At 36.3% G+C, this 16282-nt stretch overlaps 1 protein-coding gene and 1 long non-coding RNA gene across 2 annotated transcripts; one reads left to right on the top strand and one right to left on the bottom strand.

Moving 5' to 3' along the window:
- Positions 1 to 4278: 4278 nt before the first annotated feature.
- Positions 4279 to 6420, top strand: LOC121775446. The gene is made up of 2 exons (XM_042172528.1): positions 4279 to 4590; positions 4684 to 6420. The coding sequence occupies exons 1-2, from the start codon at positions 4467 to 4469 to the stop codon at positions 6231 to 6233; spliced, it is 1674 nt and encodes a 557-aa protein (XP_042028462.1). The 5' UTR covers positions 4279 to 4466; the 3' UTR covers positions 6234 to 6420.
- A 7535-nt stretch (positions 6421 to 13955) lies between these two features.
- On the bottom strand, positions 13956 to 16000 carry LOC121774750. Its single transcript, XR_006044989.1, has 2 exons — positions 14652 to 16000; positions 13956 to 14093 (listed from the first exon to the last, which is right to left on the bottom strand). It is a non-coding gene; the product is annotated as an uncharacterized LOC121774750 (long non-coding RNA).
- Positions 16001 to 16282: the final 282 nt, after the last annotated feature.

Here is a 16282-nt window from a genome sequence, read left to right as displayed (position 1 = left end):
AATTTGGAGCTCTCTCTTCTACGAGATCTCTTGGTCAATTTGGTGGATCATGAATAAAGTAATATTCGAAAAGATGAAACCAAATTGGAATGTAGAGAAAAAACTACTTCGTTGGAGGCTTGGATTTTTTTTTAAAATTTAAAGGAGGATCGACGGTGGTTTCCCACCTACCCCCGAAGTGACTCGGACCCCCGGCCTAACGGTTGGAGGTGAAGCGTCTTACCAAGCTGCGCTTCGTTGTCAAGGTGGGACCCAATGGGTCCACCAGCCCCGCAGGAACGGGTCCAGGATTTTTCACCTCTCCCAGCTCCTGGGTCCAGGCACGGGTACAAGATTAATCACCTCCCGAAGCTCTGGAGTCAGGCCAGTGAATCCACTAGGCCCCAGGGAAATTAATCCCCAAGATGGGCCTCCCAGGGGTCGAATACGCGACCTCTAGGATGACGCAGTATCCTTGCCTCTCTTCTCAACCAGTTGAGCTAAGAGGCTTGGATATTCATTGGAGGCTTGGATTATGGATTAAGGCCATCTCCAAAAACTCAAACTCATTTTTTAGTATATGTCACACCAAAAAGTAGTTTTACTCCAACCATTTACCCCATATTTAAGTCTTACACAATTTTTGAGTATTTGTCTCATGAAAATTTTGCAGTATACACCATATTTGGTGTTATTCCATTGAAAAACTCAAAAATGGGTTTGAGTTTGGTGTATGGTTGGAGAAATTATTTACACAAAAAATGAGTTTTGGTGGGTTGGAGATGGTCTAAAGGGTGGTGTCCAAATTTTCCTTACTCGCCCGGGCAAATATGCGAAGACTTACCTAAAGTTAGAAGATAGTTGGGACACAAAAAAAGTATACCTATTGGGTTGTGGCTTTTCAACTTTGTTGTGGATGTTTGACACTTTGCTAGTGGTCTTTTGGTTTGTCGAGTGCTCTTATTGGGCTTGTTTTTTAGGTGGTTATAAGTTGTGCTTGGTATGTTAATTTTTGTGCTGTTTCTTTACTTTTTGGGAACTTTAGTTTTTGTTCAAGCTTTTATAATTTTTTTCGCTCATCATTTTTAAATGGTTAGAGCCTCTTTTTTTTATCAAAATAAATAAATAAAAATAAAGTAAAATTAATATTGGGAAATGACATGATATTGTGTTGAATTGGAAATTATTTATATTAACAAAATGAAATTTTGGTGAAGTAAATGATGTTAGTATTTAGCAACAATGATATTGTGTTGAATCGGAATTGATATTTTGTTTTGCTTTTGATAAGATGATGTTTTTTAATAAAATGATATTCTTAAAATTACACTGATCTACAACAATAATAGTATTGAGTCAAAAGAAAAATGATAGTATTGTAATACTAATAAAATAGTACTATAATATTTTGAAGATGGAATAATAATAATGATCTTCACTCTTCAGGAATAATGACACTGACTCAAAAGGAAAAGCGTGAACTACAAAAATGGTCCTTGGACTATGGATTTATCTCGCTCATAGTCCCTGACTTTAAAAATATCGTAAGACATCCATGTACTAAGGGTTTATCTCAAATTTGGTCATTTTGCCATTTTCTGATACGAAAATACCCTTTTGAGCATTTGGACAATTTGATCTTTTTACACTTTTAACATTTTAAATCTTATATTATTTCAGTGATATACTAAATTTGATATTATTTCAAAATTATCATTCTCTTCCCTTTTGTCATCTTTCATTTTATTTCTTTATTTCAATATTAGATTTAATTTTATAAAATTAAATTTTAAATTTTGATTTTTAAATATCAATAAATTTTATTAATTATTAAAATGATTAAATAACAAAAACTAATAGTTTTAATCAATATTTGATATTGTCTAATATTTAATCAATAAGGTATGCCGACGACAACTTAGATTTAATCAATATTTAATAGTTTTAATCATAAATAGATCATATAACACTATTTATTCTGAAATAAATATGCATCTAATGTAAGACTAACATAATTTTCATTTGTTTATTTGAAAACAATCAAAACTAACTAGAAAATTTCAACAAAAATACTCCTATATAAAATTTTTAGTAGTATCAAATTTTTAGTCAACTTCATAATATTTAATCACAAGCAATTATAACAACCAAAAGAAGGCTAAATAGAATAGCTCCTATTTTTCTATCATGATTAATATTATTTTTCTGTACTTCTTCAATTAATTTTTAATATTAATATTAAAAATTGCTTGTGATTTAGCCTTCGTTCGGTTGTTATAATTGTTTGTGGTTGAATATTATGAAGTTGACAAAAAATTTGATCCTACTAAAAATTTTATATATGAGTATTTTTGTTGAAATTTTCTAGTAAATTTTGATTGTTTTCAAATTAATAAACGAAAATTATATTAGTCTTACATTAGATGCATATTTATTTCAGAATAAATCGTGTTATATGATCTATTTATGATTAAAGCTATTAAATATTGATTAAAACTAAGGCGTTGTCATACCTTATTGATTAAATATTAGACACTATCAAATATTGATTATGTCTATTAATTTTTGTTATTTGATAATTTTTATAATTAAAAAAATTTATTGATATTTAAAAATTAAAATTTAATTTTGTAAAATTAAATCTAATATTGAAATAAAGAAACAAAGTGAAGGATGACAAAAGGGAAGAAGAATGATAATTTTGAAATAATATCAGATTTAGTACATAACTGAAATAATATCAGATTTAAAATGATAAAAGTGTAAAAAGACCAAATTGCCCAAAACACCCAAAAACCCCCCAAAAGGGTATTTTCGACCGAAAACAGTGAAAAATGACCATTTTCGAGATAAACCCTTAGTCCAGGGATGTTTGACGATATTTTTAAAGTCCAGGAACTATGAGCGAGATAAACCCATAGTCCATGGACCATTTTTGTAGTTCACTCTAAAATTAAATCTAATATTGAAATAAAGAAACAAAGTGAAGGATGACAAAATGAAAAAAGAATGATAATTTTGAAATAATATCAGATTTAGTACATCACTGGAATAATATCAGATTTAAAATCTTAAAAGTGTAAAAAGATCAAATTGTTCAAATGCTCAAAAAGGTATTTTCGTATCAAAAAATGGCAAAAAGACCAAATTTGAGATAAACCCTTAGTCCAGGGATGTCTGGCGATATTTTTAAAGTCTAGGGACTATGGGCAAGATAAACCCATAGTCCAGGGACCATTTTTGTAGTTCACTCAAATGAAAAATGATATTGTAATTTTTTTTTGGTGGAATGATGTTTATTAACAAAATGATATTCTGATGAATGAAAAATGTTGTTGATCTTCAATTGCGCATGTTGATCTTCAATTGCGCAAATTGAAAATAATGTTGTGTTCTATGTAAATATCGGATGCATGGGAGCATATGGAATGAATAAAATATCCCAAAATTGATATTAGCATATACACAAAATGATATAAAATCTGGAATAAATCTGAATGCTCCATTTTCAAATCTTATGGCTTAGATTAGTAGTTGACTATTAATTTAGGAGGGTTTTTGGACTACTATGACTAGTTGTCTTTAGAGGGTATTCGGTTTGCAAGATTATATCTCGGGATTATATCTCGGGATTAAATATGCATTGTGTCTGATTCATGAGATTTAACTTCACAACTCAATTTTAGATGGATAATTAGTCATAGCTTATCCCCCTCCAACTAAAATAATCTTACAATCCAATCTTATATGTATTGAAACCGAACACCATCTATACGTATCGAAAATCGTTGGTGCACACACGACCACAAGCCGCAATGCAGTCCGTGTCACAAAAAGTCTGAATTCAATTGAAGTATGAACGTTTAGAATTTGTTTGAATTAATTTTTATACACCAACTTGAATGAGTGGACTTGCATAGTTGCATAATGTGAAGGCATGGCATATACACGACTATATTTTATTTATTTATGCAATAATTCCATAATGGGTCATTGATTTTTACCTAATATGCTCCCCCAGTAATTAAAATTAATCACAAAATAATGTTTCTTCCTGATTGACCAACCAACCCAGAAATCTGTACCTATTTAACTACCTTCGCCGTATTAAACAATGTTCTTTATTAAAGCATAATAATAAATTAATTCCCAAACCACTATTATAATCATAAATTAATCATTAATTGAACGAGTACAGCAAATATATCATTTCTGATGCGATTCTCCACAATTTAATCACAATCACACGTCAATAGCAACGTTCAAAACAATGCCTATACTATACACAAAGAGTTAAATCTTGCACGAAATCCAAACAAACCCCAAAAGTAATCTTGCTTGGCACTTGGTTTTTGTACCTCTTTTTTTTACATATATTCCATTTCATGATGTCCAATTTGTCTCGTCCGTGGTCCTTCAACATTATCCACACAATTTATTTCTTTTTAGAAAAAAATTATTTTTTTTTTCCAGTTTAGAACAAAATCATGAAAAGTGGAATAATATATATGTGTAGCAAGATGAGTCGCATTTTCAAGAAAAAAAAGAAGAAGCCTCTTCCAATCGAAACCCCGTTCGTGCTCCCATCTGCATTGCCGTCGTGGCCTGCAGGTTTTCACCATTTTCGGTGTTAAATGTGTGTATGATCAACAATCACCATGCTTCAACACATTTTACTCTGTTTCTTCCTCTGTTTTGGCTCAGGTGAAGGCTTCGCAACTGGAATCATCGACCTCGGAGGCTTGCAAATTCGCCAAGTCTCCACCTTTACCAAAATCTGGGCCGCAAATGAAGGCGGCCTAGACAACCTCGGGGCCGCCTTCTTCGAGCCCAATGCAATCCCCGATGGCTTCTTCATGCTCGGCAGCTACAGCCAGCCCAACAACAAGCCCCTCTCCGCCTCTGTTCTCGTCGGCGGCGGCGGCGCCTCGTTGAAGCCGCCGACTGATTACACACTTGTTTGGAGCAGTGAGGGTTTGAAGATAAACCAAGACGGGGTTGCCTACATTTGGCTCCCGACTCCTCCCGACGGGTACAAGGCCGTCGGGAGCGTCGTCACGAGCTCCCCCGCCAAGCCCGCGCTCGACAAAATCCGCTGCGTCCGCGCGGATCTCACGGATAGCGTCGAGCGCGAGGATTGGATTTGGGGGAACTCGAGTGGGTTCAGTGTCTACACGTCAAGGCCTAAAAACAGGGGACGTGAGGGTTTGGGGGTTCCAACCAACACGTTTTTAGCTCTAAAAAATGGATCTGATTTTGGAGTAGTCTGCTTGAAGAATGCTGCTGCTGCTGCTGCCAATGCGGCAAAGGAAGATGATTCTGATCAGATTAAGATCACAGCAATGCCTAATTCTGATCAGATCAAGGCTCTGATTGAGACATACTCCCCACGCATATATTTCCACCCTGATGAGCAATACCTCCCTTCCTCGGTCACATGGTTCTTCCAAAACGGCGCACTTCTGTACACGAAAGAGGAGGAGTCGAAGCCCGTTCCCATCGATGCAACGGGCTCGAATCTTCCCCAAGGAGGAGGCAACGACGGCTTGTACTGGATCGATCTCCCGGCCGACAATACAGCGAGGGAGAGAGTGAAGAAAGGTGATTTATCAACCGCAAATGCCTACATTCATGTGAAGCCGATGTTTGGTGGCACATTCACTGATGTCGTCTTCTGGCTGTTCTACCCTTTCAACGGCGCAGCAAAGGCTAAAGTGGAGTTCTTGAACATTGGCTTAGGCAAAATAGGTGAACACGTTGGTGATTGGGAGCATGTGACTTTAAGGATCAGCAACGTGGATGGGGAGCTGAAAAGGATGTATTTTGCACAGCACAGCAAAGGGGAATGGGTGGACGCCTCGGGGTTGGAGTTCGTGGACGGGAATAGGCCGGTGGCGTACGCGTCGTTGCACGGGCACGCGGCCTACCATAAGGCCGGGCTGGTGCTGTCGGGGAACGGGAGCGTTGGGATAAGGAATGATAGTGGGAAGGGGAAGATGTTCATGGATTGTGGGGAGAGGTATGAGGTGATAAGCGAGGGCGAGCCGGGGTGGGTGGAGTATAGGAGGGAGTGGGGGCCGAAGATTAGCTATAGCTTTGATGAGGAGGTGAGGAATGTGGAGAAGGTGTTGCCTGGGAAGCTAAAGAGTGCGTTTGATAAGGCTGTGAGGAGTTTGCCTAATGAGGTGTTGGGGGAGGAAGGGCCTACTGGGCCTAAGGGGAAGGATAGTTGGCTTGGTGATGAGAGCAGTTAGTTTCTCAATTCATTATTAGTAATTACTAGTAGTAAATTTTAATTTATGTTTGCTTCTTGTTGCATTCAAAGAAGATGCATGAGAGTGTGAGTAGAGTTTTTCTATTAAAAATCTGCAGGTGTGTTAGTAATATTTTAATTTTTGAGAAATACATAAATGAAAAGTGAGATCACATGATTTGTCGGAACTCTGAAGTAAGGTGGAGACAGTTTAGCTAATTTGATGTAATGGATCATCCTAACTACTTTCTTTTTGGGAACGGTTTGAAATGTGAACTTTTAACTTTTAAGGCATCCATTATAATATACCCTAAATAAGGTGTTGTGGGAGTCATGACATGATTTGTAAAGTCTTAAGGTTTAGTCATATTTGGGTAAAAGAAATTTGAATAATGAGAAGGAATGTTGGGAATTTGTGAACCTGACTATACATGTTCTGACACAGTTACAATTGCAATGAACCTTTAACATTGGTCATTCAATTTTCATCTCACGTAAAGTATTACTAGTGGGATAAGAGTATAAAACGTGCTATTAGCTGAGCTAAACTAATGTGGTGATGATGATCAGAGTAACGATAAGCAATACACCACTATGTACAATTAAGGTCCACTTCTCATAATTTAAAGGAACCTTTCCCAACTATATAAATGAAAAAAGAATAAAATATCATAGTGAAAGGTGTACCTAGGAAACCTCCAAATTGTCATGATTGAGTTGACAAAATGTATTTCCCACCCACCACTATCTAATTAGTGCTGATTTTTCCTCAAACGACGGCAATATGGAGATTGTCGGTAAATCTCATTGGCGGCGGTCCTTGGGCTGAGACGCGTGTGGAGCCCTCGCGGCTGCTGTTTTGCTAATTTAATACTCCCTCCGTCCCGCACTACTCGCACTTATTTCCTTTTAGGGCGTCCCAAGTTACTTGCACTCTTTCCATTTTTAGTAAAAAATTTCACCTACAGCCGTCATTTTTGACTTTCCTATACACTCATTCCTTAATCTCCGAGCCGAAAAGGAAATGAGCGAGTAGCCCGGGACGGAGGGAGTATTATACTGTTATTCACTTGCCCCAATTTAATTGGGCTTACAATCCAATGGCTTCCTTTTTATTAATTAAGTATTTAGTTAATTTTTTAAGTTTTACTGATAAAATCATAGTGTATTGAAAATGGTTCTTTGCTTAGTTAGTTATTCTTTGAAAACTTACTTATAAATTTATATTAAACTTAATGCTGTTATATCGTATAAAGCTTAGTTTAAGGCTACGTAATGTCCCAACAATTGTTTGCCGATAGTTGATGTAAACAATAAGTAGGTATAATATTAATTAGTTTAGTATCATATGAAGTCGTTTCACATGTTGTTTTGATTGATGTACATAAGTATATTATTAAGCTATGGCATTACTAGAATTTACATGATTGCAAAACCAGAACAAATTAAATAGTTTTTCTAAGTAGATTTTAAAGCTAAAGTGCAAACCAATTTGACAAATTTACGGCCAAATACCATTTTCATAAATGGATTTTGGAACGATAACGCATCCGCTGATATGTTCCTTTAGAAAGCGACTAAAAAAGAGAGAGAATTTGATAAAATTAATTTGCAAACTCCTGATTTTAGTGGAAATATGCAAACTCCTGATTTTATTGTCAACACATATTTTTTTAGTACTTTATTTCATCTCCAAGTATAAATTGTACCTTAGGATCTGATTTATTTTAAATCAATTTTAGTCAGGAATGAATGTTATGTAGACCTCTTAAATAGTGTTCCCCATTTGAGTGGAGATTATGTTTAATTCCAAACTTACTTTTTAGTCATCCTCGTAAAAGTTACTCCATTTTTGGTATATAAGGCCATTAGCAATGGGGTGCCCTATGGCGCGCCACGTCATCAGTTTTATCCTCCTACCCCCACCTACAATGTGGCGCCTTAAGGCGCGCCTTATGGCGCGCCCTATATGTTTACTATTGTTTTGTTAATTAATTTAATTGTTTTCAAATATGTAATGCAAATTAATTAAAAAATACAACGAGTAACTAAAAACCGGTGAAGATTGCATTGATTAAAAATTAATACATTTATAAAAATTAATACATTATAAAAATTAAAAAATTACAATACGAATTAAAAACTAATACATTTATAAAAAACCTTCATTTCAATCACACAACATAATCATCTTAATAACTCGAAGAAGCAAATTCTCGTTTCACCGAATTCTACTTTTTAATCATAAATTTTCATTTTTTTTTATCACATTATCATCTTAATAAATGTATAAAAGAATTTAGTTTTCAAGATATCTCAACTATTGTTTGTAGTCCAACGGTTTGGATTATTGCCTTCCAAGCAATAGACCCGGATTTGATCCCCGGCAAACGCATTTTTTAAAGTAAAATGTGGGCATCGTCTGCGCACACAATGGCGAGGACGATGGCGGGCACCCACAATGTGGTCATCATCGTCCGCGCCCGAGGACGATGGACGCCATCGGGCGCCCCATTGCGAGTGCCCTAAGTATCTTATTTTGCCATTTTCATCCATCCACCAGTACAAGTCTCATTTGCCTTTTGTCATTTTTGGTAATGGATCGCACATTCCACTAACTTTATTCCACTCACATTTCATTATAAAACTAATATATAAAAGTAGAACTCACCTTCCACCAACCTTTTCTCACCCATTTTCTATTACTCCATTTGTCCCAAATTAGGAGTCTCGTTGACTTTCTACGCTCGTTTTATAAAAATAATAATAAATAGTTAAAGTGTAGAAATGGTAAAGTAAGCGAGAGAATAATGTAGAGAAGAGTCTTCTCTAGAGGGAGTACATTTCTTAAAACTCATGTCTGGTCAAATGTGGCTTTATAATGGTCGACAGATAGAATATTAATTAAAGAATTTAGCATTATAAATGTTATAAAGATCGATTCACATGCCACTTATTAAAAGGTTACTCCCTCCGTCCCACAATAGAAGTCCTAATTAGTTATGACACATGTTTTAAGAAATATAAAGAAAAGTGAGTTAAATAAGTTAGTGGAATAAGAGTCTCACTTATATATATTGGTTTTATAATAAAATGTGAGTGAAATAAATTGGTGGAATGTGGTGCCTACTTACTATTTATGGTAAAAATAAAATATGACTCATATTGTGGGATGGACAAAAATGGCAAAACATGACTCTTATTATGTGACGGAGGGAGTATATAGAAAAAGTAACAACGCAAAACGAAAAAAGAAAATAAGTCTATAAAAAACCCCACTAATCCACTATTGCTATAGTAGAGGTTAGTAATTCCTAAGTAGACTACTCTTATAATGAAGTTACATTTTACAGTTTGAATAAACTTTTAACTCTGCCAATATATGTGAATCAGTGCCAAACTAGTGTGATGATAATGGAATGAACTCATATTTCATGAATTGAAGTATAAATGAAAAAAGAAAATCTCACTTTTAATAGAATAAAATGTTCAAAATGATAGCTGCACCTAGAGGCTAGAAGACTTCCAAATTGTTGACAAATGGTTTTACCCATCCACCACGGCAATACAAAAATTCTCTGTTCAGCATGAATATTTATTTAGGTTTCTGGTTAGATACTTTAAAACAACAAACGAAGAATTGAGAAAAGAAAATAATGAAAGTTTTACCACATCGGAAAAAGAGTAGTATTCTTTATATAATAGAAGGTAATTAATTTACATCTTGGCATTAGATGAAGTGGAGGGGTTGAGGCCCAGTGTAAACGGCAGAACCCAGGAAAGTCCCCAGGCCACTTACCGCAGAGATGCAGGCTTGGAAACAGGTAAATCCCACGGGCCGGTGATCCTCGGTTGAGCCTTCGTGGTCATCTTGCCCATGGTGAAATTTGGCCAATGCTACGGTTATTCACTTGGCCCAATCTAACCTAAAGATGGCTTAGGCCATCTGCAACGCTGTCTCTTATATTCGTCCCTTAACCGTCTCTCTTAAATTACTATTCATGGGCCCCACTGTACTTTTTTACTTCATCTCTTAACTAAGGGACGAACCTGCAACCCTCCATCTTTTATCCGTCTCTTAAATTACTAATCATTCAATTTCATTTTTTATTTTTATTTCCAACAACTTCATTTAATAAAAACACACTTCATTAAATAAAATAAAATAAAATTACAATATAAAATTCGTAAAATCCTAAAAAAATTAAAAATACATAATTAATAATTTCCTCAACCAAATTTTGTCCAAATGTGCTCCATTAGATCATCTTGGAGTTGGGCGTGGGCGGTAGAGTCACGTGTCTTTGCCCGAATAGATAACCATTCTTTTATAGACGGATGCACTCCACTGCGAGGCGGACTACTTGCGGTAGAGCTTTCGGGGGCTTCAGGGTTGAACCAATTTCCCGCCTCAGGTCTTTCATCTTGGACAATCATGTTGTGTAAGATTATGCACGTATACATGATGTCGACCATACTCTCCATGAACCACGTACAAGACAGGGCTTTGATTATGTTGAAGTGTGCTTGGAGAACCCCGAACGACCTCTCCACATCCTTGCGAGCAGCCTTCTGCTTCTGCGCAAAAAGAGTCTGCTTTGCGTTCACAGGCCTGTTGCACGTCTTTACGAAGGTTGGCCTCTTCGGGTAGATGTCGTCGGCAAGATAGTACCCCATTTTATACCGCCGGTTGTTAGCGAGGAAGTTGATGGCCGGCGCTTTACCATCCAAAACTTCGGCGAAGAGGTCGGATTGGTGGAGCACGTTTACGTCGTTGATCGATCCGGGGACCCCGAAGTACGCATGCCAGATCCATAGCCGATAGTCGACAACGGCCTCGAGTATAACGGTGGGGTGGGTGCCTTTGTGGCCGCTAGTATACTACCCCCTCCACGCCACATGGCAATTCTTCCATTGCCAGTGCATGCAATCGACGCTGCCAAGCATCCCGGGGAATCCGTGCACTTCTTCGTGAAGGTGGAGCAGAAACTGACAATCTGTCGTGCTTGGCCTCCGGAGAAATTCGTCGGTGAAGACTGCCCGGACGCCTTTGCAGAATTGGATCAAACACATTCTCCCAGTGCTTTCTCCAATGCGGAGGTATTCGTCGAACACATCCACCGTTTGTCCAGTCGCAAGTTGACAGATTACTGCAGTATATTTCTGCAGCTTCGTGTGGCTGGGACGACCGATGGCGTCGAACCTTTCTTGGAAGAACTCTTCCCGGGCTGCCAATGTATTTGCGATGTGGAGAAATAGCGGTTTCCGCATGCGGAAATGTCGACGGAAGTAGGTATCTCCCCAAACCGAGTTATCGCAGAAGTAGTCGCGGACTAACCTTGCGGCGCCTTCCAAACCCGTCTCCACTCCACTAGGTGTGTTTTATAGGGAGTAGTAAATATACTAAACAGGAACCTTTCATCTCTCAAGCAATTTTAGGTTACGAAGATAGATGTGAAAACGCGTATCTCTACGTGTTTATTTGAATGGTATGGTAATTTTGATGGATCAAATTTAAATTAAATATGTTTAACTTTGTAATTATTCAAATATTTATGAATTTATTGCCATAAAAGAAATAATATCACCATATAAAAGTATCATGAAATAGGAGAATTACTTATATCCAAACACGGTTGCATTTCGTCATCCTAAGCGGCTATTCAATCTAACAAAGAATTTCATAATTTAAAGTTGAATCATCTTTTTTTCTTGGCCTGAAGCTGCTGCCCCGTCACGATCATATCAATTGTAATAACTGTTTGAAAATGATCGACTAGCACTAACTTTACAAGAAACAAAAATTTATGGTTAAGGTTAACCGATTGCCAATTAATCATAATTGCATGCAAAACCCATCTCGCTCACTCCCTAGCTAATTTTAATATCTGCAAATCAATTTGTTTTTAAATTTTCATATAAGCTGAAATTGTCACATTTTTATGAAAACATCCACTTCAGACTGATTTTTCAAGTTTCCTACTTATATCTAATTATGTAGTCTTGTAGATGTGCGTGAACGTACGTGTCTCTTGTTATTTATATAAGGGGAAGGAGATTACTTGAGTTGTAATGTTGTATGTAAAAATTGTATAGTTCCTTTGTTCTATTATTGTCAATGTATAAAATATTATACGAATTATTAATATTTCACCTTTATTATATAATAATTTCTTTTGAACAATTATATGAATGGACATATATTCATGTCCGTGCATTCGTGTATTTGTGCGTTGAATTTAATTTTTTTACATATTATAATTGTGACTACTTTTTATCAATATTATAATAAAATGTAATATCCAATTTTGACTTTGCAGATGACAAATAATATATATGATGGTTAAGAAATTAGAGACGGTTGCTTCACAATCGACTCTACTGCAGTTCGGCACCATTGACTATTATACATATTTAGGAAATTAATCACCATATTCCAATCACTAAATACACAAAAATCACTAAAAAAAATCCATATTGCACTACATTTTTTTAATTATTCTCCCATTAATAGTATAATTTCCACGGTTTTATGCAATTTACAATATGTATAATACAATGTACCTCCGAATTCTCATTAATTACTTAATGATGACGCAGATCTTCTCAAACTAAATCATATTGTAATAAATAAATGCAATTTTCCATAGTAAGACGCAATTTAAATAAAAAAGAACCCAGATCTATTTCCATCTTAATAATATACCCTACGATTGGATAATAGGGAAGTCATTAAACATAAAATAATGCATGCATATATTAATATCAAGGGGAGTTTATAATTAAAAAAAAAAGTTGGTCAAAAGCTGCTGAATATAAATAACAATACACTCCGAAATGAGATGAGTAGACCAAGTTCACCAAATTTATATATTCTTATAGTTATAGATATAATCCAAGCCCCATATTATATATAACAAAACCAAAATCTAGCAATGCCAGTGTGTTTTTCCTTGCAGAAAGTGAATCAAGAGATCACAATTATATTGTAATGATCTCTTCATCCCATGATCGTTTCGATTCTTGCAAGAATTTCCATTGTTTTGCATTATTTATAATAATATATAAGTATGTACATGTCGTTGTAGGCCTGCAATATTTGATGCATGCATGTTTTTTACTGATTATTTTAATCCGACTCTTGTGTTTATTTTGTTTTGTTTATGTTTTAGAATTCCTTCTTGTTTTTGTTCCATTTCCCAAAAAAGTGAAATAGTAAGAGTGTATAGTTTATTCAGAAGCCTAAAAAGGAGACAGTTTTGTTGTGTTTGTTGGCAGAGCTTTCGAGAGAAGGATTAATGGAGATACAACAACAAGGTGGCACTGAAGTGAGGAGGCTTCACATCGTCTATTTTCTGAGTCGAAAGGGCCGTATCGAACACCCTCATCTCATTCGAGTCCATCGCCTCTCTAGAAATGGCGTTCGATTGCGAGGTTTGTTTGTCTCCTAATTTTAAACTCACAAAACCACATGTGTAAGTGTGTATATATGTATGTGACATTGTGAGATGCAGATGTGAAGAGATGGCTGGCGGAGTTGTAACGACCCGCTAAGCCGATATTATTAGAAATAATATTATTAGCTTGATTATTTATATAAGTGAATTTTAAGCGTTTAAATCCGAATTGCGATGGATCGTCGTTGTTGTTTGTTTTGACGTTAGGTAAATGAAAATAACACGTAAATATATTACACCTATATGAATATAATAAATTTTAAATAAATAAATAAAGTCCCATAATCAAAATTTTAATGTTAGTTACATCAAACAAAAGTCCAACAAAATTTAATTTTTACATCATATGTTATAAGAAAGCGGGTACTTCGACACGGAGGACCACGAACTTGAACCAAGTATACCTACACCAAATTCAATGTATAAGTAAGCAAATACTCAAATAATTAATAATAATAAAAAAAAAATTATTATTAAAATTTGTTTAGCTTATCCGAGAAGGACCATAGTCATGGCAGCATTAAATGTTGCCTTGATGAGTAATAGACATAATGAAGGTTGCATTAATGAAGTGTGGAAAAATTCTTCATCCTCTGACACATGGTAATTATTCTTTGCAATAATACTTGCAAGTTACATCATTTGCCATCTTATATAAATCGGTACATGCGCTTTCTTTCACCATAAACATCACCATCATATATCCTAATCATCCCTTCACAAACCCCACATAATCCCTTCACACACCCCACATACTATTTCCTCTGCCACTCCAATTCCACGTCGAACAGAGGAGTCGAGGAAGGAGAATTTCGCACAATCGTGCAATCAAACGAAGGTAAAAATCTTTTTCCTTTTGATCGGTGTTATTCATATCATGTTCGTCGTACATCATTCCCACACATAACTCAATCATCAATCGAACACTGCCGTGGCTAATCGAAAACACGAAAGAATATAACCTTGTTTTAAACTTATCTTTCGGGTTGGTTTCGGGGCTGTTCGGAGGTGAATCGGGGCTGTCCCGTCTGAAGTCGGGGGCTGCGACCGTGTTTCGGGGCTACTGCGACAGCAGCGGGGCTGTTCGGGTTGGTTTCGGTGCTGTTCTGATTGACGTCGGGGCTGTCCGAAGCCGGTGAAGAGTTCCCGTGGCTGCTCACGAACAGCGGCGGCAGTTTCTGGTGTGGAACGGCGGCGGTGTCCTTGATTCCGCCAACGAGCAGCGAACAGCTGCGATTTCCGCCGGGGAAGACAGCCGCGGTGGCTGCGGCGAATCGACGAATCAGCAGCAGCGGTGGCGGCTGAGCGACGACTTCCTTCTCCTCTCGCTGCATCAGCGTTTTCCGCGGAAGATAAGACGGTGGTGGTGGCGAAACAGCGTAAAGGTCGCCGGCGTAGGACGATGGAGGCCGACGGATTTGGGATTTCTCCAAATGAGGATCTATGGAAAATTTGGGGGAAAATTTTGTTAAGGAGAGTGAGGGAGGCGGAAGTGCCGAGAGAGAGAAGGGGAGTATTTTTACTCCTTTTTCTTTGACTTTTAACTTGGGCCTTTTGTTTTTTTTAAGATTGGGCTTTTGTTTTGTTTTAAGAAATTGGGTTAATAAATTAAAATTAGAGGATTTATTTAGTTTGGGCCATTCTTTTTTAGTTGGGCATTACAAAATAAAATGGAGAGATAAGGATGAGTTAAAAATTGTTTTGGGGCTTTAAAATATTAATTTGAGTGATAAGGTGGAGAATTTGGGTTTTGTAAATAAATCATTGGGTTGATAATTGAATTAATTGTGGGGACTTGTTTATTTAGTTTTAGAATATTTTTTCCAAGGCCGAAATAAATATAAATTCTCGGTGGGAAATTATTACGATAAGTTAATCATGGGATTGAATAAATTTTTAGGAGTTATTTAATTAATTTCGAAATAATTTTGAAGTATGAATAATTTATCCCAAGCCCGGAAAATATATAATTTTTCTTAACAAAGGGGAAATAGTTGCGATAATTCAATTATGGGCTTAAATAAATTTTGAGATTTTTGTTCGATATTGTGATGAAAAATACGAGGAGCTACCGGAGGAATTATGGGCGTAAGCGGCCGACCGGCATCGCCCCGCGACGCCTCGGGCGGCCACTAAGGAAATGGAAAGAAAGAGGGAGACGATGTTCTCAAGTCACATAAATAATTAAGGTTAATAAAGAAGTGCTATTACTTAAATTTCTCAATTTAATTAATATGCAAGTTTCTAAAATTCTTCTGACGGTGAACAAATGATAAAAGAAATAAAGTAGGAGCATGCATTCCTATAAGTATGTGAATTTCTCGAGTCTTATTAGTACGTTATTTGTTTTCAAAAGGCTATCTCCGTGAGTTAAGGGTGGAGTCAGGAAAATTCAAGTTAAGGGGTTTTAAGCAGTCGAGGTGAGCTTTCTTATACTAAAATACAAATCGTATTTTATGAAAACACGAACACATGTTCATCATTTTTTTTAAGATGTTGTCCTGCCATAAATGTTTTGTGTATGATGCCTATCTGTTTGGCTAAGGCCAAGTGAAAATGATGATATAAGTCGAATTCGGGTCCCAGTGAGGGT

Source organism: Salvia splendens, chromosome 17 (assembly GCF_004379255.2).
Source record: "Salvia splendens isolate huo1 chromosome 17, SspV2, whole genome shotgun sequence".
NCBI lineage: Eukaryota > Viridiplantae > Streptophyta > Magnoliopsida > Lamiales > Lamiaceae > Salvia > Salvia splendens.
The sequence above is the reverse complement of the archived record's forward strand: the minus strand, read 5'-3'. Positions and strand labels throughout refer to the sequence as shown.

Bases quoted from the DNA above. Each gene is read 5' to 3' on its own strand.
- LOC121775446 (XM_042172528.1), top strand. From the start codon at position 4,467: ATGAAAAGTGGAATAATATATATGTGTAGCAAGATGAGTCGCATTTTC. The intron at 4,591-4,683 runs GTTTTCACCATT...GTTTTGGCTCAG, and splicing joins ATTGCCGTCGTGGCCTGCAG to GTGAAGGCTTCGCAACTGGA.